Source organism: Camelus dromedarius, chromosome 1 (genome assembly GCF_036321535.1).
Source record: "Camelus dromedarius isolate mCamDro1 chromosome 1, mCamDro1.pat, whole genome shotgun sequence".
In the NCBI taxonomy this organism is placed as follows: Eukaryota; Metazoa; Chordata; class Mammalia; order Artiodactyla; family Camelidae; genus Camelus; species Camelus dromedarius.
The window spans coordinates 53,966,645-53,990,386 of NC_087436.1; the positions used below are offsets into that span (position 1 = coordinate 53,966,645).

A 23,742-nucleotide genomic window follows, 5' to 3' on the forward strand; every position below is an offset into this window, starting at 1 on the left:
CTTGCGCCAACCAGTGCACCTTACTCCTCCACTTCTAGGAACTCCCATCAGAAGACAAGAGCAAGGAAGAGCAGGTTAGTTCCTGGGCTTTCCACTGTGTAAATTTACTCCGAAAAGAAAATGGTCGCGTGCAAGCAGGGTAGTGCTTCCCATGCTGTTGCTCATCATGGAATGTGTAGATGCATTTCTTGTGGGAGGGAACCAGATCCAAAGCGGGAGCTTGTCATCCTGTGTCGGCTTTTGCGAAACAACTGGTCTGAAAGGAACGTTTTAGTGGCCTGCCCTCTAGTGGCGATCGTGTAGGGGTGAAATCACTGTCTGTTCGGAGATCCTTGCACTTTGGAGAAACTTAAGGGTGTACAGCTGTATGTTGCTTGCTTGGGGTGGGTAGGTGTTTTACCCCTTTGACACTCCTGAAAATGACAGAGCTTGTTTTGGAAAGCTAGGGAGCCAGCGTTAAGCTCCCGTCGGCATCTCCGTCCGATCTGGCTGCTGGGAACTGCAGCGTGTGTGCGGGTTAAAGCTGGGCGCTGCCCTCCTGCCCGGGCTCAGACACGGTTTATAGAAGGGGAGGTGACGGTCTGAAACCGCTAATCTGCCGCCCCGCAGAAGGCGCTGCCGCTGTCAAAATGCCCAGCGAGGTGGGAGGTGCACTGAGCTTTTGCGCTTTCCCTTCAAGGGCACCCCACGCTCCAGGGGAGCTCCGGAGGCTTGTGTGACCCAAGGCCCTGATTTACATCTCAGTTCCTCTTCAAAAGAAGCAACTCTCCTGACATGATTAGACATTTCTCGTATTTCCTCTAAAAGCACCCATGTGGATCGCCCTGTGGAGTCTGCTTTTGAGCTGAGAATCCACAACCTTGATTTTAAAGAGTGTGAAGACTGGTAGCGTTCCCGACTGTAACTTGTGTTTCAGGAGTTGATTATAGGTTGAACTGCGTCTTCCAGAAATTCATGTGAAGTCCTAACCTCCAGGACCTCAGAATACAACCTTATGTGGAAGAAGGGTCTTTGCAGACGTAATTAAGCTGAGGTCATACTAGGTGGGTTCCTACTCCAGTAGACCAGTGTTCTTATAAAAAGGGGACATTTGGACACAGACACACCCACAGGGAGGATGCTGTGTGAACGTGAAGGCAGAGATCGGGTGATGCATCTGTGAGACAACTGCCCACGCGTCATGGAAGATAGGAGGGAGGCACCGAACCGATTCTCCCCGGAGCCTCTGGAAGGAACCAACCTTGCCAACACCTTGATTTTAGACTTCTAGCCCCAGAATAGTGAGGCCATACACTTCTGTGGTTTTGGCCACCCCCTTTGTGGCGTTTTGTTACGGTAGCCCAAGGATGCAATTGGAGATTGTGCGTCTACTGCTGGTTTTCAGGCTGGAAAGGGTAGGACCACATGCTAATTTCAGCTGGTCAAGTGATTAGTGTGTATTTGAACATGTGCACCTGAACATGGGACAGACTTGCTCTCTGTATCTGCTTTACTTTCTTTGAAAACAGCTTTGATATATTTTGTGGGTATTTTAAACATAAGGAATGCCTTATTACGTTATGATTAAAAATGGTCGTGCAGCAGTCTGTATTTCTTTGACATAAACTATCTTAAATGCAATTTGTTAGAGTGATTAAAGTCTTATAAATAAAATAGCTCTATTTCTACAATTGTGCTTTCTTGTTACTTTGTGACTGAATCAGGCCATGGTTCACCAACCCCGGCAGCAAGCTGGCTCCTGTGAATGCATCTTCCATCCCTTGAAATCACAGGTCACAATTACTGAAAGTTTACTGTGTTCCAGGCACTGTGCTATAAGCACTCTGCGTACATTTTTGAGGAAATGTAAACTGAAGGAGAGAAAATGTAGACTTCACCAAGAGCTTACCTGCTGTCATGCAAGGCGTTGCCAGCGAGATGTTGGAAGAACTTGGGGTCAAGGAAGAAAACGAGGAGGAAGAAGAGAGGCCTGGCCTGGGGCCCCAAGGGAGAGTGGAGGAAGACACTTGGGGCAGGAGTGAGGAGGTGAGTGGCGCTGGGGAGATGGGAGGCCCCAGGACTTCCAGACTGGAGGAGTGGGGAGAAGGGCGGATAGGCCATGAGACTGTCAGGTACGGAGAGTCCTGGAGCTGTGGCCAGTCTCTGGTCCAAGCCAGCTGTCAGAAACCTACGTGATGACTGAGGTTGGTAATAGAGGTGATGAGTATGAATGAAGAGGTGACTGATGTAAAATATAACCTGGGGGTAAAGCTGGATGGTGTCTGCAGGTATTAAACCCCTGCCATCTGATGGGGATTGTTTAAAAAAAATCATTCCAGGAAGTTTGCCAGAATTGTCTATTAAAAGGTTTTGTGGGAAGGCAAATAAAGTAACAGTTGCAACCCGGCTCCTTTCCCCGTGCCCTCTCAAGAAGTCACCATAACTTTACAAACCTGCAAATCAAACGGCCTTAGAGCTCTGCAGGGCTACAGGAAATGTCACATTTGATCCTTGTTCTGGAACCCACCTGTTTCCTGCATCCAATTCCACTGTCTGGAATTTCTGTGACCTGGGAGCTGGCAGGGAGATCACCGTGTTGCAGTGGGGGACACTGTATTCAAGCAGGTGGCGGTTGGAGGTGACCAGGTCCTTGCATTTGTAGCGGGCAGTTCCCCAGTCTAACTAGTCCACCACTGGTAGTTCTCAGCTCTGGATGCCCATTAGAACCGCCCGGGAGCATTCAGCAAACAGACGCAAACCACTGTGCGGCCCTACCCCGCTTCAGTTCTGAAATCTCCCAGGTAATTCTGATGTGCCACCAACCAGGGTTTCTCAAACTTTAATGCACATGAGTCACCAGGTCTTAATTCACCTGGGTCACAATTCATCTTCAATCATCTGGGTCTGATTCAGCAGGTCCTGAGTGGGGCTGAGAGTCTGAGGCTCCAGCAGGCTCCCAGGTGACACTGATGTCATCTGCAGACCACACTTTGAGAGGCAAGGACAGTGAACAAGTAGGCCTGATTTAAAGCTGTGTGAAATGAATACCTCATTGACATTTCTGGGTCATACCTTTCCTAAAACTACTAAGCTGAAATTTTCAGGTCTGGGTAGGAGAATACAGGGTGACTATGAATAAGCAATATGTGTATGTTTGTTAAATATATTTTATTCTGATTACAAAAGAAAACGTGCTTAATGCAGAAAACACAGGAAAACAGAAAAAGAAATATCTGTATTTTCACCATCTAGAGGTCTATGCTGGTATACACCGTCTCGAGGTATGTTAGTGTGTGTGTTTCCATTACTTTCTTGTTTTAAAGTCAGTAATATTGTCTATACTGTTCTGTAGCCTGCTTTTTTTTTTTTAAACAGCACATTTTCGATGTCAGTGAGTATTTTATACAATAAGAATTTTTATAGTCACATGGTATTTTATTGTGTAGATCAGGGGTCCTCGAAATATGGTCAAGGGAATTTTGGGGCTTCTCCAGACTTTCTCAGTCCACAGGCTCAGAATTATTTCATAACATGGTAAGACACTATTTCTTTTTTGTTACTCTTTCTGAGTGTGCAGTGGCGTTTTTCAGAGACTACGTGATGATGCGATGTCATCACTCTAATGGAACATGTGTTTGTGTATTTCTGTGTATAAACATTTCTCCCTTTAAATTTCTAATATAGTAAATACTCATAGAAATACACAAAATCTCTTTCGGGGCTTTGACCATTTTTAAAAGTGTAAAGGAGTCCTGAGACCAAAAAGTCTAAGAACTTCTGGTGTAGACAAGCTGTAATTTAATCAACCAAACCATCACTATTAGAAATTTAGGCTCTTCCCAATTAAAGAACATTGCAGTGACCTTTCTTATACATTTCTGAGACTTTGCACATAGATAGAACCCTACTCATGGAACGACTAGATCAGAGGATTAAAAACATCTAATTTGTGCCACCAAGTGAATACCTTACCAGTGACATTTAAATTTTAAAGTGAAAATTGTTCAAGTCAAGATTTGCACCCAAATCAGAAGAGGAGAAATTCATGTGTTTTATCTGCTCCAGACTTGGATTTTTTTTTAACCTAACAAAATAGAATGTCAGTTACCCCACAAACCACAGTCTGTTGTGATGGGGGAATTAAATTACCAGGGAGGGTTTGGGGTGCAGAGCTGCGCTCCCCCATCACTCGCGGAGTGTGTGAGAGCGTGAATGAGAACGTGGCTCTCTGGGGTACTCAGGCTATTTTAGGAGTGATCATCTCAAGACTCTGGCTTCACATTCTAATTTAATTTCTACTGATGCTTTCATGAGTCTGCTTCCTGGAACAATTGGTAACAAGGATCCTCAGCACACGTGTTTTGAGCCTCATGTCTATCAAACATTCTACTAAATTCTAGAGCCAGAGAGGGAAGAGTGGGAGGTACTAAAACAAGCACAGAGAGTAAGACAGGGCTCACTCTCCACCGCAGTGCAGAGCAAAGCCTGGAGGAGGTGTTGATTCCTTCAACTGGCTGTCGTGGGAAGAACTGGAGTCAAATTGGACATTGGAACTTACACCTTAATGACTCAGTCTCTAGGAAGACCTTGGGAGTCTGGTCACTCACTAAGTCAGAAGGACATCGTACAATCGATACTCAGTGAAAGCTCTTCGGCTTGCTTTAATAAAGGAAACCCCTGTGCGGGAAAGTGAGAGAGTCAAGCCTGTGTGCGTGCTGGTTGGACCCGAGCGCCACTCCGAGCCCAGCCGGTGGTCACGGTGTGGGTGTGGCCTTGGACACTGGCTTTCTCTCTGCCAGCCTCAGTGCCTCCCTCGCAAGCTGGAGATCATACCTACACCATGGCGATGTTGCAAAGGAGAAAAGGTCAAACTGCTCCTCTTCTCCAAACTCGATTCACGCTTCAGGACCTCACCTAAAACGGCTTTCTCGGGCAACCCGTTAGCCCCCTCTACACGCTCCCGCAGCGTTCCCTCTGGAAGGACTCATCAATTTGAACTAACTTGCGTGGCATCTTTTTTCCATGGCATTGGGACCCTCTGTGTCTGGTACCCAGACCAGGCAGCTGCTTTGAGCATCCTCAAAAGAGGATGGGCATGCCTTTGTTTCTGGGCAGAGAGTATCTGCTCACCTAAGGGTTGGACTTTGATTCTGAAAAATATTTCTACTTTCCCGCAATATGGATTTTTCACAGAGGAACTGATCCTGGCATCTGTCAGCCACCCCTGGATGGGCTCAGGCCTGTGTCCTGAGCACAGCAAGTGCCTAACCCTCCCAGGGCCCCTCCAGCTCCCCGCCTCCCAAGGCTGTTGAAGCATCAAACAGGGACGGCAAATGTGGATGAGGTTAAGCCTTGGAAGAAATTATTTTGTTCATGAGTTCTGAGTTTTTCCCAGACTTGCAGGATTTCTGAACCAACCATTTTTTGAAATAGCTACGTTGCCAGGGGTGGCATCCAGGTTAAGCTGAGAAAACGTTTTGTGGACTGCCAGATTGAACCGAGACCCTCACAAATCTCATACTTTTAGGTTCAAATAGCAGTAAGAGTGTGTGCTGGAGTAGAGGGCTACCCTTCATGTCCTGCAGAGGCAAGGGAGACCGACACTTCCAAGACAAGAGGAAGTCATGGGGCACCCGTGTACGTCTGTTAAGGGTCACAGGGACACGTGGAAAGCTGTGTGCTCCTCAGGAGTACAGCCACTCCCTTTGCCTTTTCTAGATGCTCAGGGCCCAGACTCTCAGCAAGAGGCTCCTGCTGTCTGGGCTTCCCATCAGGCGGATGGGGGACCGGGTGTGGCAGAGGATGGTCAGAATCTAGTCCAGGCAGGTTAGGGTGGCAGAAAGGTCTTGACCATTCTGGGAGATGTCTACCTGAGACCACATCTGGAGTCAGCAGCTCAGGAGGTCGGCTTGCTGTGACTGCAGTGGTTGACTTGGCCAGTGATAGTGGGTCCCTAGGTCAGAACTGAGTGGCCTCAAAAAGGAGGGAAGTTGAGGGACCATCCTGCGTCACTGGTGCTGTAAATGGCCACCCTGGAGCTTGAAAAAATTCCAGTGCCCAGGCTCTAGCTCCAGAGATTTGATTCCCTAAGTTTGGGATAAATCACGCTTTTTTCTTTTCTTTTTCTTTTTTTTTTTTTGGAGTCTGTTGTTGGTGTCTCTTGGGGACTCTGATGTGACACAGTGACATGTGAGTTCAGGAAGTGCGGAAGAGTGCACTGGGGGTTGGGGGGCTGTTTGCGGAGCAGGCTCTGTCGTGAAGGCTCTGCCAAATGAGGACTTGCCCCCCGACGTCTCCTCCTCAGGAGCCCCTCAGCACCTCGGCCCCAGCTCATTGTTCCTTCGCTGGAGCCTGCTTCTCCTCCTTTGTTCCTCCCCTTGGCTCACATCACCACTGGCTTCTGCCCCGTCACCCAACGCAGACATTCGAGAATCATCTTTGATTCCAATCCCACCCCACACAGGTATCCTAGACCTCTTCTGTCTCTCTAGTCCGAATTGAAGCACCAGGACTTTCCCTTTCTATCCCCTTCTTGCAAGCTAACAAGTTAGCCTGCCTCGGTCTCACCAGTGCCTGCAGGAGGCGTGAGACTCCTGGGTCAGAGACAAAGCACTTCATCGCTCACGGCCCCCCGCAGATGCTGTGGGTTTTGTGTATGTGACAGTCCCTCGAGCCCCCAGTCCCTTTGGGGACAGTGATTCAGGAGGGCTTCTGCAGGCACAGTGGGTTTGTGCCCCAAGGAGCGCCAAGCTTCGGGACCCCCCAGCTTTACTGGGGGGTGTGTAAGCAATCGTGACCTGCCTTTGCCCTGAGGGAGGCCTGATGGTCATCATCCTGTGCAGTACAAAAATCTGCCCTTGTCCCCAGAGGGAGACACCATCTCTATCTTACAGGGCTGTTTATTACATCAGCCTCCCTGGAGAGAGTGTCGGAGACACAAGTTCTTGAGAGAAGTATAGAAACACCAGACACCCATGGGGAGCCGTCTCTCAGCACCGGGAACTCATCACAATTACCTATGACTCTCCTTGCTTTTAGTCTCTCTCTTCTACCAGCAATAGTTCTGGTTCCAGACGGAAACATAAAGCAAACATGCCAATCTTCTGTCTAAACTTTGTTTTTCTACTATGTTGTAACAAATTAAAATGTCTAAGGCCGCTTCCCATCTGGTCTGCTCTGTTCTTCCTGCCTTACCTCTTGCTGCTGCTCTGCTGGCCCAGGTGCCTTCTGCCCCAGGATGCCCAGAGCTCAGGGTCATCTCTCTCCAGAACCCCAATAACTCTGTTTATACCTCAGTTAACACCCTGACTTGTTTGCTTTACTGTAATAGATTAGTGTTTCTCATCTTCTCCCCTGATGAACCAAATCTATCTCCTCATTGTATTCACAGTCCAACGTGGTGCCTGGTGTCCACACGAACTGCTCAGTAAGTCTTTGTATGTTGAGGAGGTCTGCTAGGTCAGCAAGTCAGGCTGTTGGGGGTTTTTCTGAACTTTTAGGGTTAAAGCTGGTAGCCCCGGTCATTTCAATTCTCCAGGCTTCGTTTTCCTGAATCCTGTAGCCATGGCCTCTGTAAGCAGAACAAGTTGTCTTAGGGACATCCTGATGCTTTAGTACCTAGCCTTATGAATCAAGATTTCATCCTGTTCCAAATAACAGAAAACCTTGCTCCAGGGGTTTAAACAGGCAGGCATGTCGCCTGCATTGTCTGAGGCTCCTCACCATGCGGCTGGTCCTCTGGTTCACTGATGCTACCTGGAATCCAGACTCTCCTCACCTTTCTGCCCCACTGTCCTGGAGCAGAATGTGGAGGCTTTCGTCCTCATGTTGTACCTCATGGTTACAAGAGGGCTGCCATAATTCTGGGGCCTATATCACCATTTGAGCCAGAGAAAGGAAGGAAGGAAAGGTGAAGGGTCAAAGGCCTTCTAGCAGGTTTTTGCCTTCTGATTCACAAAGGGGTGCCCTTCCCAGGACTTCTAGAGAGTGGTCATGCCCGCATGGGAAGCTGGAGAATTGGAGTATTTTAAGCTTGGTACATTGTCCCCCTGAACAAAATTGGGGTTCTGTTAATAAAGCAGAAAGGGGAGCTGGATATTGTGTAAAAAAGTCGCAGTATCTGCCCCAGAGATGAAATGTTCCTTTTCTTTGGTTTGTTTGCTTTGTGGTTTTTGTTTTTTTTTTTTTTTTTGTCTTTGTATTATTCTTATTTTTCCGTCCGACCAACTTCCTGTGTCTGCTGATTTTGTGGACATTTGCGTCCTGAATTGAGTCAAATTTCTCCTTCCTCTTCCTTTTCCATGCTCTGCCTCATCTTCTCCAAGACGGAAGGCATTTTTGTTGTTTGGGTCTCTAATTGATAGTCTTCCTCTTTGACTATGGGGCGCTCTGGCACCTTTTGGTCCTGGATTAGTCTAGAGAAAACAAGGTTTGACCACTGTTCCTGTGCTGTTGGCACACTGTAGCTCTGGGTCTGCGCGGTCGCCGGTGGTCCGAGGTGTGGAGACGTGCCTGCCCCTGGGGCTCGCTCGGGGGACACAGGGGACATGATGTCAGTGAGACATTTAGGAGCAGGATGTTCCTCTTCACAGAGGTCTTGGCTGAGAGCGGATTTAAACTTCCAATTGTATAAGCCTTTTCACATGAGGAGACTCATTTCTCAAGTGTTGGCTGCAAGAAATTGTGGTTGATCGGATATCCCGGGAGGTTGGCAGGTGTTAGAATTCCCTTCTTCTCAAAGAGCAGTGTAATCGCTTGGGTTCGCAGGGTCCCTGTTCCACGCGAGCTCCTGAGTCATGGGAGAGAGGGGATGGTGAGGATACTTTTGGCTTTAGGAGAAAGGGTGCGCTCCCCATCCAGCCAAGAAGGCACTCGCTAAAATCCCTACAGTCACTTGAGGGCGCTGCCAGCCATGTGAGGGGACAGGCGGGTCAGCACCAGCTTCCTCCTGTTAACAGATGGAGCGGATCCAGGCATGGGTCTATGTTTTCACTTTCCTGACATTTGATAGTCAGACTGCAGCTGTCACGGGCCCTCAGAATGTCAAGTCTTCTCTGGGGGGATAAAAAAAAAATGCAAGTTTGCACATGTCATAAAAATGCCCTTGGGTCAAATATGTGGACCTCTGGTTGACATGGCCTTGCCCATAGTGCTGCTTCTCGCCCCCTTTTTAAAAGTGCCCTCCCCTCACTCCTGGGCTGGAAGCAGACAGAATGCACACAGGGTCTCCAAGGGTCAAGCCACGTGGGCTTCCAGGGACGGTGGAGCTGATGGGAGCAGGGCAGGTGGGGGCTCTAACAGGCTGGCGACTCCTGTCCTGTCCAAAGGCACAGGGTCACAGCCACATGCTGCTCTCCTGGCAGGCAGAGTGGCTGGTGCCGGCGCTCTCCTCTTTTTAAAAGAAAAGTCAAAGAACTAGATTTTTATGCAAAATCATCCTCCAAATTTTAAATGTTTAGAGCTGCTCTTTTTCATCTTTTTTTCCCAAAATACCCCGGAGAACAGACAAAGACGTAGGAGGGCCCCAGTGCGCCATCTCTGGCATACAGAGGAAGAAATGGGCTAGCCGGGCCACAGACACCTCGGGGCATTAAATGAGGACTCTTCTGGAAGAAGAGGAAATAGTTCTTAGTAATGTGGAAAAATGCTTATTGTGTAAGTGGGGAAAACAGTGGCATAACGCTCTGACTACATAAAATACGCACTGTGCAGGGTAAGTGCTGTGGAGAGCACGCCAGAACATCATTCTGAATGCATCAGACGAAGCCTGCATGTGATGGAGGCAGGGACTGTCACATCAGGCTCTAAGCATCCACGTGCACAGGTAATATCTCCTTTCCATCACTTGCTTTTCTTGGGTCGGTGCACATCTTGCTCCCGCTTCTCATGGCTCGGGGGAGAGCCCTGCGTCTCGTAAGGATCCTCAGAGGGGATCGAGAGGGCAGGGGGCAGGAGAGGGGAGAGCAGACGTTGTGTAGATTGTGATATCACGAAGCTCAAAGGTCACTCTGCCATCTCACTTCTCCTAACTTCTGGGCACCGGGGTGTGAGGGGTGTGGGTGAGAAGAGTGGAATCGGAGTCATTAGTAACTCCGCTACTTCTCTTACCTGCACAAGAGAAGAAGTCATTGCAGGAGAGGCATGGTGAGGAGTGGGGTACATTCTAGAACCATAAACGAAGGGAGGGTGGGGTGGAGGAATCGTCTACTGATGGTAGGGTCCAGTTGAAACTAGGGACTATTTGGGGTTCCTGCAGAGATGAACCAGAAATCAAAGCTACTCGGGTTAATATTTCTTCCTGTTGTTCACCCTGATTAGGGCAGCTCTTTGTCTTCTTGGGTTGCAACCCACACGCCTTTGTTATCTGAAGAGTACAACTCAACCTTTACCTCTTTCGTTAGTTCTAAGTGATCCCAGGTATTCATCTGATGTGCCTGTGCTAGACATGGGGAGGAACCCAGCACCCAGAAGCAGAGCAGAGCATCCCTGAAGAGCGGTCAAGGTCACAGGCAGCTGACCTCTGGCCCTGGGGTGGGGGTGATGATGACCTCAGGAGAGCACTGTGAACTGTCTTAAAAGGAGAAGGGGTTTTTCATCTGAAGGCATGGACACCCAGAGGGCAGGGGCACACAGCCAGCCTCCCAGCAGGCATGGCTCTATTCTTTGTATGACAGTGCATTAAAAACCAATCAACCAGCCAACCAACAAAAAACACCATTTGGCTAGAAGGTGAGGCAATAAAGTAGATATGGTTATAAAACTCAAAGTGAGCATTCATATAGGAATTTATTTTTAACAGTAATATGAGAGTACAGTCGGAGTTTCTTTCCTTCAGGATGCCTGGGAGTCAATAAATGACTAACTACTGCATGGTAAGTAGTATCTGTTAAGTATACTTGACAATTAGATATTTTAAAAATTGAAGTATAGTTGATGTACAGTGTTATGTTAGTTTCAGGTGTACAACATAGTGATTCAACATTTAAATACATTATGAAATAATTACCGTAAGTCTAGTAACCAAAAAAGGCTATTATAATATTTTGGACTATATTCTCTATGCTGTGTATCATATTCCCACAGCTTATGACTGGAAGTTTGTACCTCTTAGCCCCTTTACCTGTTTCACCCAACCACACCCCACCGTCCCCACTGGCAACCACCAGTCTGTTCTCTGTATCTGTGAGTCTATGTGTTTTCTTTGTTTTGTGTTTCAGATTCCACATACAGGTGAAATCACAACATATCCGTCTTTCTGCCTGACTGACTTCACGTAGCATAATGCCCGCAAGGTCCATCCATGTTGCTGCAAATGGTAAGATTTCACTGTTTTTATGGTTGAGTATTATTTCATTGTATATACAGTTGACCCTTGAACAACATGGGTTTCAACTGTGCAGGTCCACTTACACATGGATTATTTTCCCTAAACACTACAGTATTACATAGTCCCTGGCTGGCGGAATGTGCAGGTATGAGACCACGGATACAAAGGGCCAACTATGGGACTTGAGCATCTGCGGATTTTGGTATCAGCAGCAGGTCCTAGAACCAATCCCCTGCAGATATAGAGAGACAATTGTATATACTATGCCACATCTTCTTTATCCATTCATCTATCGATGGACGCTTAGGTTGCTTCCATATCTTGGCTATTATAAATAATGCTGCAGTGAACATAGGGGAGCATGTATCTTTTCAAATTAGTGTTTTTGTTTTCTTTGGATAAATATGCAGAAGAGGAACTGCTGGATCATATTGTAGTTCTATTTTTAATTTTTTGAAGAGTATTGGATATATTTTTAGAACTATGGTTGCATTTAAAGTTTATATACTGGAAATCTGAGTTAAGGCTTTAAAATTTTTGAGATAACAGAAATCTAATAGAGATCTTTTGAATTATTTAGATAAAAAAGTCCCAAACCTGAGACTAAAAGGCTTCGAAGTATGAGATTAGGTTTTAAACTTTTCTTGATGAAGATTAAAAAAATCTAGCTAGTTAATTTTCCTAAAACCTAATCCTGAAACAGAAAATTCTCTGTGACCAATACCAACTAAACACTACAAAGTTCTACACACCACTCAATGTGGTTTTAACTTCATTTGGTTAAGCAGATTAATACAAGATTGCATTTATGCCTACCAGCAAAATCACAGATCTCTGAGCAATGGCTAATTCTAAGAATGTGCTCTGAGGTTGGGGGTAAAGGTTAAAGCCAAGTTAGTTTTTTAGGTTGGAGATGTTATTTGCATCAAGTCACTTCTCGCCTGAGCCCCTGTTCCCATGCCTGAGCCATCCTACCTGCTCCATTTTTACTCCTTGAAAGCTGCATTGATCATGCTGGGAGTCAGAGAAACCATTTGTCACTTACGAGAAGAGGGCACTGCTCATAACATCAGTCTGATCTTCTGGTTTGTTTAGGAAGTGGGAGGGCCTACACTTCTCTCTGGACAGTATGACATCAGGCAGTAGAAAAGCCAGGGACTGAGGAAACAAATGTCAGGAGACCCAGAGGCATCAGTCCCTACCTGGCTGAAGTTTGTTCTGCTTATAATTGGTTCCAGTATAGAAATGAGTTGTCATCATATTCAGTTCCTGTCTAGTGTTATAAATAGCAGACAGATGCATGTTTTCCATTTTTGCAATGTTAGATTAGAATCTCTGCGGCCATGGCTAAAAAATTCAATTTGGTAAAAGGTTTTAAACGTTTTGTTTTCCTGGGAAGAAACAAAGCAAGGATAAGGAAATAATGAACTTTTAAAAGTCAACTGAGAAAGAAAGAATATTAGTTAAACTTAGGAGCATAAATTCCATGCATAGTGTCACTTTTTCCTTCTGTAGCGGACCATTCACGGCATACAAGAACCAACAGCTAATAGCCGGAAACCTCCAATATAAAAGGGATTCTGCCTGTCTAGCCAAGAAGTGTAATGATAAATAGACCATCGGAGGTGAATTCTATCAGAGGATTTAAAGCACAGCTACCATAAGCCTTTATGCGAAACACACAGCATTTATATTTAAGAAAAAGACGAAGACAGATACCTGAAAGGTATGTACGTTAAATATTTTATAAATACTAGTAAGACGTCAGCATTGAAAATGAGAAGGGGGGATTATTTTGTTTCTATATTGTAAAACTCATAGTACTACAACTTTATATTGACTTAGTAATAATATTAATAAAAGCTAGTATCACTGAGCTACTCCTGTTACGCCACTTTACAGACGAAGACGTCTGACAGGACGAGGAAGTCCTCTGGTGGGGGTACATTCAGGGCCTGCTCTGCCCACGTGGCATCTCAGTTTCAGAGGGAATGAAGTGAGGGGTTGTGCGTTCTGCACTGAGGATAACTGGGTGCTCCTCAAACCATTAATACACTATTAAGGATAGGCTATTACTACAGACAGCTCCTACTATCAAAAAAAAAAAAAATTCCCTGAAGTCAGACAAATATTTACATCTCAATTTCTCTAGCAGTCTATCTAGAAATAATTCAGGCAGGCAGCCGGGAGGTTCCATGGAAGTAGGGATTCATTCAGCAAACAGGTGCTGACCACCAACAGTGAGCAAGCACTCTGCCAGGAGCTGGAAATAAGTAAAATATACAAACAAACCAAATGATGCCATTACAGTTTAATATACTATTTATTTAGTTATGAATATGGACAGCCTATATTGCAACATTACAGATATCTTTCAAAACCTATAATAAAATAGAGCCCACTATCCAGCCCAGGAGAGGACAGTAAACAAGACCATTCTGACAGAGTAGCATTAAGCACTCACAGTATTAGTCCCGTTCTTGGACATCAAAGGGAACAGCCAAAAGGTTCTTTACCTCCACTGGGATGTTAACTTTCTTGAATTATAGCTGTTTCAGAGTCAAAAGTCCAGCTTCGGTCAGTCCGTTGAGATGTGCAGCATCTCACAGAGAGGAAGGAGCCCATCTTACCTTTCGGCCAGTAGTGGTCAGACTTGGGCATGGGAAGAGGCAGGTATGTCACAGGGGGTTTTGGTTACTTTACAAAGATTGTGTCCTAAAGCTCTAAAAACCCATTTGGTGGTGGTAGTGGCAGTGAAGAGTATATACTACATTTTGCCAGGGAGGTCTTCTCATCTCGAGCCTTGGCACTGTCACCTTTTCTGAGAGCCTTGAAGACAGACTGCAGTTCTCTGTGGGAAGTGGAGGTGGGGAACTAACAGCTACTGGTATGAGGCCATGTGCAGAGTGAACTGGACTGGCTACTATGGCTTTTATAACCTGCTTTCTTTAGATGAACATTTCTTAATATTTTTTGTAAGTCCTGCTAGTTCTAATATAAGATTTAAAGAGGCAATGACCGGGAAAACATCTTACTTTCAAGCTGAATGATGAAAAACCGGGGGAAAAAATCCATTCTCCAATGAGCTATACTCAGTTTTCTGAGTTGAAAGCAAATGCCAAGTGACTTTTAAAGACAAGTGTTGGACAATGATGATTAATTGATGGAAGAAATTCTGAGGTCAAACTGTACATACAGCAGAATCAAAAATACAGACAAAAAAAGATGTACTAGTGTAACATTCTTCAACCCCTTAGTTTCATGCTGAAAACCACCAATGTTTTCAACATCAGGCTACTGATGACTGGCAATTTCAAGCATCTACATAGGAAGGAGGAGAAACCATAGGGTAAAGAGTGAGAGCATTGGATTTTATTTAACTCTAGGTACCATGGTTTGACATTAGTAGGTAAGACTAATGAATGAGCAGCCATACAGATTTTTTGGTCACTGTGCTTTCCAAGCACCAATAAATGGAGCTATTTTTACTAGTCAATGCCGTCTTTAATAAGCTAGTCAGCTTCTGCTGCATTCTTGTTTCTAATTTACCAGTACATTATTATGTAGTTTACCCAGGATGAGGAGCAAGTCATTATGTAGTACCGAGTTTACATCATCATAGGACTACAACATGCACGTTCTACTCAATGTAGCTCAAGCAACAGGAATACAAGAAAACAGTTATTAGTGGACACTCGTTTTGACAAATTCATGTGCACGCTAACAATGGGTTTAGAAATCTTATTGGGCAGGTACCTCCAGCAGTTCTTCAATTGGTATTGGAACATTACACGCATGCACAAGTGATATGGAAGAGGATGAAGCAGAAGAGGCAGCTGGATGGAGGACGAAAGGGAATCAGAAATGTATTAGGGAGGGGCCGTTCTCAGCTTTCCACAGCCAGTCTCTGCTCTGTGAGAGAGGCCTGCTGAGCAACGCTTTTGTTCTCATGACTGCGAAGTTTGGATACAACATCCAGAAAGGCCAGATCTTGTACTTCCTTGTGCAGAGGTTCTGGAAGACAGAAACCGGGTAACAAATATGCTTCTACTAGGCTGTTCTAATCTTACTATATACTCTATCCAAAATGCTTATTTAGATGATGCTGAGTTATAAAACTAGGACCAATTCTGGAAGAAGACGCAGCAATAGCCTAGAAATGTCATCTTTAGAGATATCTTAGGATAAAAAAAAAAATCAGAGACCCATTACTTGCCACAGTTATATAAAACTAAATCAGATGTCAATCAAGTTCTATAAGGTTGATTAAGGTAGTGAGTTATAATTAAACACAGCACAGTGTATGATCTCAGGGTTCAGCAATGTACCCCTTGACCCTACCATCAGTTTCATCAGTTCAGATATGAAGTTCAATACTTAGATCTGTTTCAGATTAATTAATTTTGTGGCAAATAAAATGGTTATACTCCACATCCTTTCAACAAATTTGTGTGAAAGCAGGCTCCTTTTTTAGATTTCCTATCTTCCTCGTTTTGGTTTTCTTGCTCTATTTAACCTTAATTACAGTAAAATACAGGGCTGCTTTTAAGACTCTGAGAAGTGATATATGGGAAGACTTAAGTCTAATAACTTTAATGTAATCAGCGTCCAACTGATGTGTGTATTTTGATAAGACTGAGGAATAAAACCAGAACTACTGTTTTTAGCAGAAATAGAAAAATTCATCCTAAAATTCCATCCTTAAGATGGAATCTCAAGGCATTCTTGGATATCCAAAACAATCTTGAAAAAGAACAAAGTTGGAGGTCCCACTTCCTAATTTCAAAACTTACTACAAAGCTACAGTAATCAATCAAAACAGTGTGGTGCTGGTATAAAGACAGACTGACAGAATAGAAAGCACAGAAATATATAATCAAATAATTTCAACAAGGATGTCAAGACCATTCAATGAGAAAAGGACAGTCTTTTCAACAAATGGTGCTGGTAACATCCACAAGAAAAAAAATGAGGTTGGACCCTTATCTTACAACACAAACAAAAATTAACTCAAAATAGACCAAAGACCTAAACATAACTAAAAGATTCTAAAAAAAAAAAAAAAACTTAGCAGAAAACTTTGAGATTAGGTTCAGTAGTGATTTCTTGGATATGTAACAAAAGGAGAAACAGATAAACTGGACTTCATCAGAACTAAAACTTCTGTGTATCCAGACACAATCAACAGAGTGAAAAGGCAACTCTTGGAACAGAAGCAAATATGTGCAAATCACATATATATCCAATAAGGATTTAACATACAGAACATATAAAGAACTTTTCCAACTCAGAGAACACCTGATTGAAAAAACAAAGGACTTAACATTTCTCCAAAGAAGACAAGATATACAAATGGCCAATGAGCACACAGGAAGATCCCCAACATCATTAATCATTAGGGAAATGCAAATCAAAACACAGTATGATACTACCTGACACCCACTGGGATAGCTATTATCAAAACAGAAAATAATATTAGTGAGGATGTAGAGACTAGAACCCATGTGCACTTCTGGTGGGAATGTAAAATGGTGCAGCCACTGTGGAAAACAGTACAGTGGTTCCTCAAAAAATTAAACAGAACTACTGTATGATCCAGCAAATCCACTTCTGTTTACATATGCAAAATAACTGAAAGCAGGGACTTGAACAGGTATTTGTGTACCCATGTTCATAGTGGCATTATCCACTATAGCCAAAAGGTGATAATAGCCCAAATGTCCATTGATGGGTGAATGGATAAACAAAATATTTTTTCATTCAGCCTTAAAAGAAATGGAATTCTGACACATGCTGCAACATGGATGAAGACAGTATGCTAAGTGAAGTAAGCCACACACAAAAGGACAAATACTGTATGAGTCCACTTACATGGGGTACCAAGAGTAGTCAAACTCATAGAGACAGAAAATAAAATGGTAGATGCCAAAAGCTGGGGATACGGGTGATTAGGGAGTTATTGTTTAAAGAGTACAGAATTTCAGTTTGGAAATAAGAAAAAGGTCTGGAAATGGATGGTGAGGAGAGTTGCACAATGATAGTAAGAGACTTAACCATTTTTAAGTGTATAGGTCAGTGCATTAAGATCACAAATTATATGTATATTTTACATTAAAAAATGCTTGAACGATTACGAATATGCTTGAAACAAGTAAGAAAAACTGAGTTTCAGCAAGGAAAGAGAAAATGTAAAGAAGAGAGTAGACTGAAAACTATTTTACCTGAAATAGAAAACTCGAGAGGCTCAACAACAGAATGGAGAAGAAACAATCAATGGACTTAAAGACAGAGCAACAGAAATTAATCTGGACAGAGATAATAAACTGGAAAAAAAAATGAAAAGCCTCAGTCACCTGTGCTATATAACTACAGATCTCACATTTGTGTCATTAGAGGTCTCCAAGGAGAAGAGAAATAGGGTGGGACTGAAAAAGTACCTGGAGAAATATGGTTAAAAACTTTCCAAATTTAGCAAAAGACATGAGCCTACATATTCAAGAAGCTGAGCAAAACTTAAATGGATAATCCCAAAGAGATGCATGCCAAGACACATCATAGTCAAACTTCTGAAAACTAAAGAAAGGAAAAAATCTTGAAGCAGAAATGACACCTTGCCTACAGGGGAACGACAAATAGGGAGACAGTGGATTTCTCTCAAGAAGCCATGGAGGCCAGAAGAAAGTGGTACAGCATTTTTCAAGTTTTGAGGAAAAGAACTGTCAACCTAGAGTTCTAACACAGAATATTTTTCAGAAATGAAGAACAAATCTACATATCCTGAAAGAGAATGAATAAGTGAAGGAATAATAAAGGAAATGAGAATTTGTCACAAGCAGATCTCACCTAAAACAATGGCTAAAGGAAGTTCTCTAAACAGAAAGGGAATGTTTAAAAAAAAGAAACTTGTAACATCAGAAAGAAAGAACAGATACAGCAAAGATGTAGATAAATACAGTACTTTTTCCTTATCTCAAGAGTTCTCTGGATTATGTTTGATGGTTGAAAACAAAAATGGTAACATTATTTAATGTGGTTCTAAATGTATACAAAGGAAATATTACTAATTTGAAACCCTTTGCACCCCTATGTTCACTGCAGCAATATTCACAAAAGCCAAGATATGGAAGCAACCTAAGTGTCCATGAATGGATAAAGACACTGTCGTTTATTTATACAATGGAGTATTAGTCAGCCATAAAAAAGAATGAAATCTTGCCACTTGCAACAATATGGCTGGACGTCGAAGGCAGTATGCTAAGTGAAGTAAGTGAGACAGAACAAGACAAATACCATATGATCTCTTGTATATGTGGAATCTAAAAATCAAAAACCAAGCTCACAGATACAGAAAATAGACTGGTGGTTGCAAGAGGCAGGGGGTGGGAGTAGAAGAAATGTATAAACTATTTTTTCTTTTAGTTTAAATAAATTGAATAAAGATTTTATACAATGATCATTTAAAAAAACCTCAAAATAGTAAATTATTTTTGCTTACTGATTAAACACCACACAAACCTTTTGTTTCCCATTACTCCAATTTGAGTTTCATATCACAGTAACAAAAAACTTACTGGTAAATTAGTATTTCTATTTTTCTCTAACTGTGCATTATTTTAAAAAATGGCTCTGGAAAAATCCACATAATACCCCAAGAAAAATCTTCCCTAACTAAAGATTTAACACAAGAGTATCTTGACCATTTATTGGTCAATCTGAGAATGGAAAAACTCTTTGTGAAGGAGAATTTTATCATTCAATGGGTTGCCCAAGCAGGATTTGTGGAAAATATCAGAAATCTCCTCAAAGAATACAAGCAAAGCAGAGCTTACTGGGGCGCTGGTCGGCATAGAGCACAAACACTACCTAGGGCAGTGTAGACAGAGCCACACCAGCAACATCTGAAAAGATGACGGGTGCCTCAAGCCAAGGGCTTCCAGGATTACAATTCCTTTGTCAAAGTGGACCCTGCTGCAAAGACAGATGCATCAAGCCACCATGACCTGATGCCACTACACAGTCCATTCATTTAACTCCTTGTTCTGGTCAAAGCTCATCAAGCAACCCTCGATGCCTGTCTGCCCTGCGGGAGTCAGTGCACCAGACATGTGCATGGGGGGTGTTCTGAGATCAGGGGCAGTCATACTTCTCATTATAAATGAGTAAACTACCATTCTGGTTTTGTACTTGGATACGGTGAGCCCACCCCAGGAGACAGGTCCACCTTTATTTAGTGTGTGCACAAAATGAGGCATGTGAACCTGCTCAGTTGACAGCTGAACCTCAGGCCTTGGTGAAAGCACCAAGCCACTTAGGAACCCAACCCCACCCACCAAGACTTAGTTCCAGAAGTGCTTTCCCGAAACTGCCCTCTACTGCCCACAACTGTAGTTGTCACCATCACCTTGAAAATGCCTGTCCCAGGAAAATGGAGAAATTACAACAAACAAAATAGAAATACAGAATATCATACGAGAATATTATGAAAAACTATATGGAACCAAACTGGATAACCTAGAGGAGATGGACAAGTTTCTGGAAACATACTGTCCACCAAAACTGAATCAAGAAGAATCTGAACACTTGAACAATCCGATCACTAGAAAGGAAATAGAAATAGCAATTAAAAACATCCCTACAAATAAAAGTCCAGGACCGGACAGCTTCACCGGGGAATTCTACCAAACATACAAAGAAGAACTCATACCAGTCCTTCTCAAACTCTTCCAGACGACTGAAAAGGAGGGAATACTCCCAAACTCATTCTATGAAGCCACCATCACCCTGATACCAAAACCAGGCAAAGACACTACAAAAAAAGAGAATTATAGGCCAATATCACTGATGAACATAGATGCCAAAATCCTCACCAAAATTTTAGCAAATAGAATCCAACAACACATAAAAAAGATTATACATCATGACTAAGTGGGGTTCATCCCAGGGACACAAGGCTGGTTCCACATACGCAAATCAATGTAATACATCACATCAACAAGAGAAAGGACAAAAACCACATGATCATCTCAATCGATGCAGAAAAAGAATTTGATAAAATTCAACACCCATTTATGATAAAAACTCTCGCCAAAGTGGGTATAGAGGGAACATATCTCAACATAATAAAAGCTATATATGACAGACCTACAGCCAGCATAGTACTCAACAGTGAAAAACTCAAAAGCTTCCCACTAAAATCTGGGACAAGACAAGGATGCCCACTATCACCACTCCTATTCAACATAGTCCTGGAAGTCCTAGCCACAGCAGTCAGGCAAGAGAAAGAAATAAAAGGGATCCAAATTGGAAAAGAAGAGGTAAAAGTGTCATTATATGCTGATGACATGTTACTATATATAGAAAACCCTAAAAGGTCCACACAAAAGCTACTAGAGCTGATTGAAGAATTCAGCAAGGTAGCAGGTTACAAAATTAACGTTCAAAAATCAGTTGCATTTCTTTACACTAACGATAAATCAACAGAAAAAGAAAGTAAAGAAACAATCCCCTTTAAAATAGCACCCAAAGTAATAAAATATCTGGGAATGAATCTAACCGAGGTGAAAGAATTATACACAGAAAACTATAAACCACTGATGAAGGAAATTAAAGAAGACTTTAAAAAATGGAAAGATATCCCATGCTCTTGGATTGGAAGAATCAATATTGTTAAAATGGTCACACTGCCCAAGGCAATCTACAGATTTAATGCAATCCCTATCCAATTACCCAGGACATATTTCACAGAACTAGAAAAAATCATAATAAAATTTATATGGAACCATCAAAGACCTAGAATTGCCAAAGCATTACTGAAGAGAAAGAAAGGCTGGAGGAATAACTCTCCCAGACTTCAGACAATACTATAGAGCTACAGTCATCAAGACAGCATGGTATTGGTACCAAAACAGACATATAGACCAATGGAACAGAATAGAGAGCCCAGAAATGAACCCACAAACTTTTGGTCAACTCATCTTCGACAAAGGAGGCAAGAATATACAATGGAATAAAGACAGTCTCTTCAGCAAATGGTGTTGGGAAAACTGGACAGCAGCATGTAAAACAATGAAGCTAGAACACTCCCTTACACCATATACAAAAATCAACTCAAAATGGATTAAAGACCTAAACATAAGACAAGATACAATAAACCTCCTAGAGGAAAACATAGGCAAAACATTATCTGACATACATTTCAAAAATTTTCTCCTAGAAGAAATAAAAGCAAGAATAAACAAATGGGACCTAATGAAACTTACAAGCTTCTGCACAGCAAAGGAAACCAGAAGTAAAACAAGAAGAAAACCTACGGAATGGGAGAAAATTTTTGCAAGTGAAACCAACAAAGGCTTGATCTCCAGAATATATAAGCAGCTCATACGACTCAATAAGAAAAAAAAATAAACAACCCAATCCAAAAATGGGCAGAAGACCTAAACAAGCAATTCTCCAAGGAAGACATACAAATGATCAAAAAGCACATGAAAAAATGCTCAATATCACTAATTATCAGAGAAATGCAAATCAAAACTACAATGAGGTATCACCTCACACCAGTCAGAATGGCCATCATTCAAAAATCCACAAATGACAAATGCTGGAGAGGCTGTGGAGAAAAGGGAACCCTCCTACACTGCTGGTGGGAATGCAGTTTGGTGCAGCCACTGTGGAAAACAGTATGGAGATTCCTCAAAAGACTAGGAATAGACTTACCATATGACCTAGGAATCCCGCTCCTGGGCATATATTCAGAAGGAATCCTACTTCAGGATGACACCTGCACCCCAATGTTCATAGCAGCACTATCTGCAATAGCCAAGACATGGAGACAGCCCAACTGTCCATCAACAGAAGACTGGATAAAGAAGAGGTGGTATATTTATACAATGGAATACTACTCAGCCATAAAAACCGACAACATAATGCCATTTGCAGCAACATGGATGCTCCTGGAGACTGTCATTCTAAGTAAGCCAGAAAGAGAAAGGAAAATACCATATGAGATCGCTCATATGTGGAATCTAAAAAACAAAAACAAAAACAAACAAACAAACAAAAACAAAGAGTAAATACAGGACAGAAATAGACTCACAGACAGAGAATACAGACTTGTGGTTACCAGGGGGGGTGTAGGGTGGGAAGGGATAGACTGGGATTTCAAAATTGTAGAATAGATAAACAAGATTACACTGTATATCACAGGGAAATATACACAAAATGTTATAACTCACAGAGAAAAAATGTGACACTGAGTGTGTTTATGTTGATGAATGACTGAAAAATTGTGCTGAACACTGGAATTTGACATAACATTGTAAAATGATTATAAATCAATAAAAATTGTTAAAAAAAAAAAAAAAAAAAGAAAAGAAAATGCCTGTCCCTAACAAACGGGACCATTCATGTTCATCACTCCTCACCCAGCACCACTGCACTGTCCCTGCTTATTTCCTTCACAGCCTTGGCTTCCTCATCTAACAAATGGTAATAATAATAATGATAACCAACTTTGTGGACGAAATCACACAACTGTTAAGCAAAAAAAAGGTGAGGGATGACAGAGTGGAGTCAAAAACATGACCCAACAATATGCTGCCTACACTTCAAATTGAATGATACAGCAGACTGAAACTGAAAGGGAAGAAAAAGATATGTGAATTTTACTCAAAAGAAAGTAGAAGTAGCTAAATTAATATCAGACAATGTAGACTTCAGAGCAAAGTACCAGAGACAGGGAGGAACATTACATAATGATAGAAAGGTCAATCCACTAGGAGGGCACAGTGACCCTAAAGGGTGTATGTACCTATCAACAGAGCTGCAAAACATGAAGCAAGAATCTGATAGAACTGAAGGGAGATACAGACAAATCAACAATTGTAGCTGGAGACTTCAACACCCCTCTCTCAAAAACTGACAGAACCAGTAGAAAATCAGCAAGAATACAGAAAACACTAGTATCAAACAAAAGGATCTAATTGACATTTATAGAACTCACCACTTGATAACAGCAGGATATATGTTCTTTTCAAGTGTCCACGGAACATATACCAAGATATGCCAATGAGTTCTTGAACAAATTCCTTAGTTAATATCATGGTATACAAAATCAGAACTTGTTCTTTATATAAAATAATATTTTAGGGTTAATGAAACTTAAAGGTAAACTTTTTTAACATTGATTTTTGTTTGCTATATAATACTTTCTATTATTAAGAATCTTTTTTGGGGGGTGGTAATAGCTCAGTGGAAGAGTACCTGCCTAGCATACAGGAGGCCTGGGCTCAATCCCCAAGACCACCACTAAAAATAAATAAACCTAATTACCCCCTCCCCCCCCACCAAAATCCTTGGCGAATATTTGCAAGATAAAAGGAATCCTGTATCTCCCATAAACTAATTTCTAATGCCTTTTAAACCCAAAGCAACCATTATTA

The 23,742-nt window shown here is 42.5% G+C and overlaps 1 protein-coding gene across 9 annotated transcripts in view; it reads right to left on the reverse strand.

Moving 5' to 3' along the window:
* Positions 1-13,609: 13,609 nt before the first annotated feature.
* RAP1GDS1 (Rap1 GTPase-GDP dissociation stimulator 1) overlaps positions 13,610-23,742 on the reverse strand; it is a 129,444-nt gene continuing 119,311 nt past the window's right edge. For 7 of the 9 annotated variants that reach the window (XM_064484681.1, XM_064484673.1, XM_064484670.1 and 4 more), the window contains one exon: positions 13,610-15,319. In XM_064484681.1, the coding sequence (XP_064340751.1) occupies positions 15,192-15,319 (128 nt within the window). In that variant the 3' untranslated portion in view covers positions 13,610-15,191. Of the gene's footprint in view, positions 15,320-22,001; positions 22,112-23,250; positions 23,376-23,742 lie in introns of those variants that run through there. The other 2 variants (XM_064484678.1, XM_064484675.1) reach the window with 2 other exon arrangements.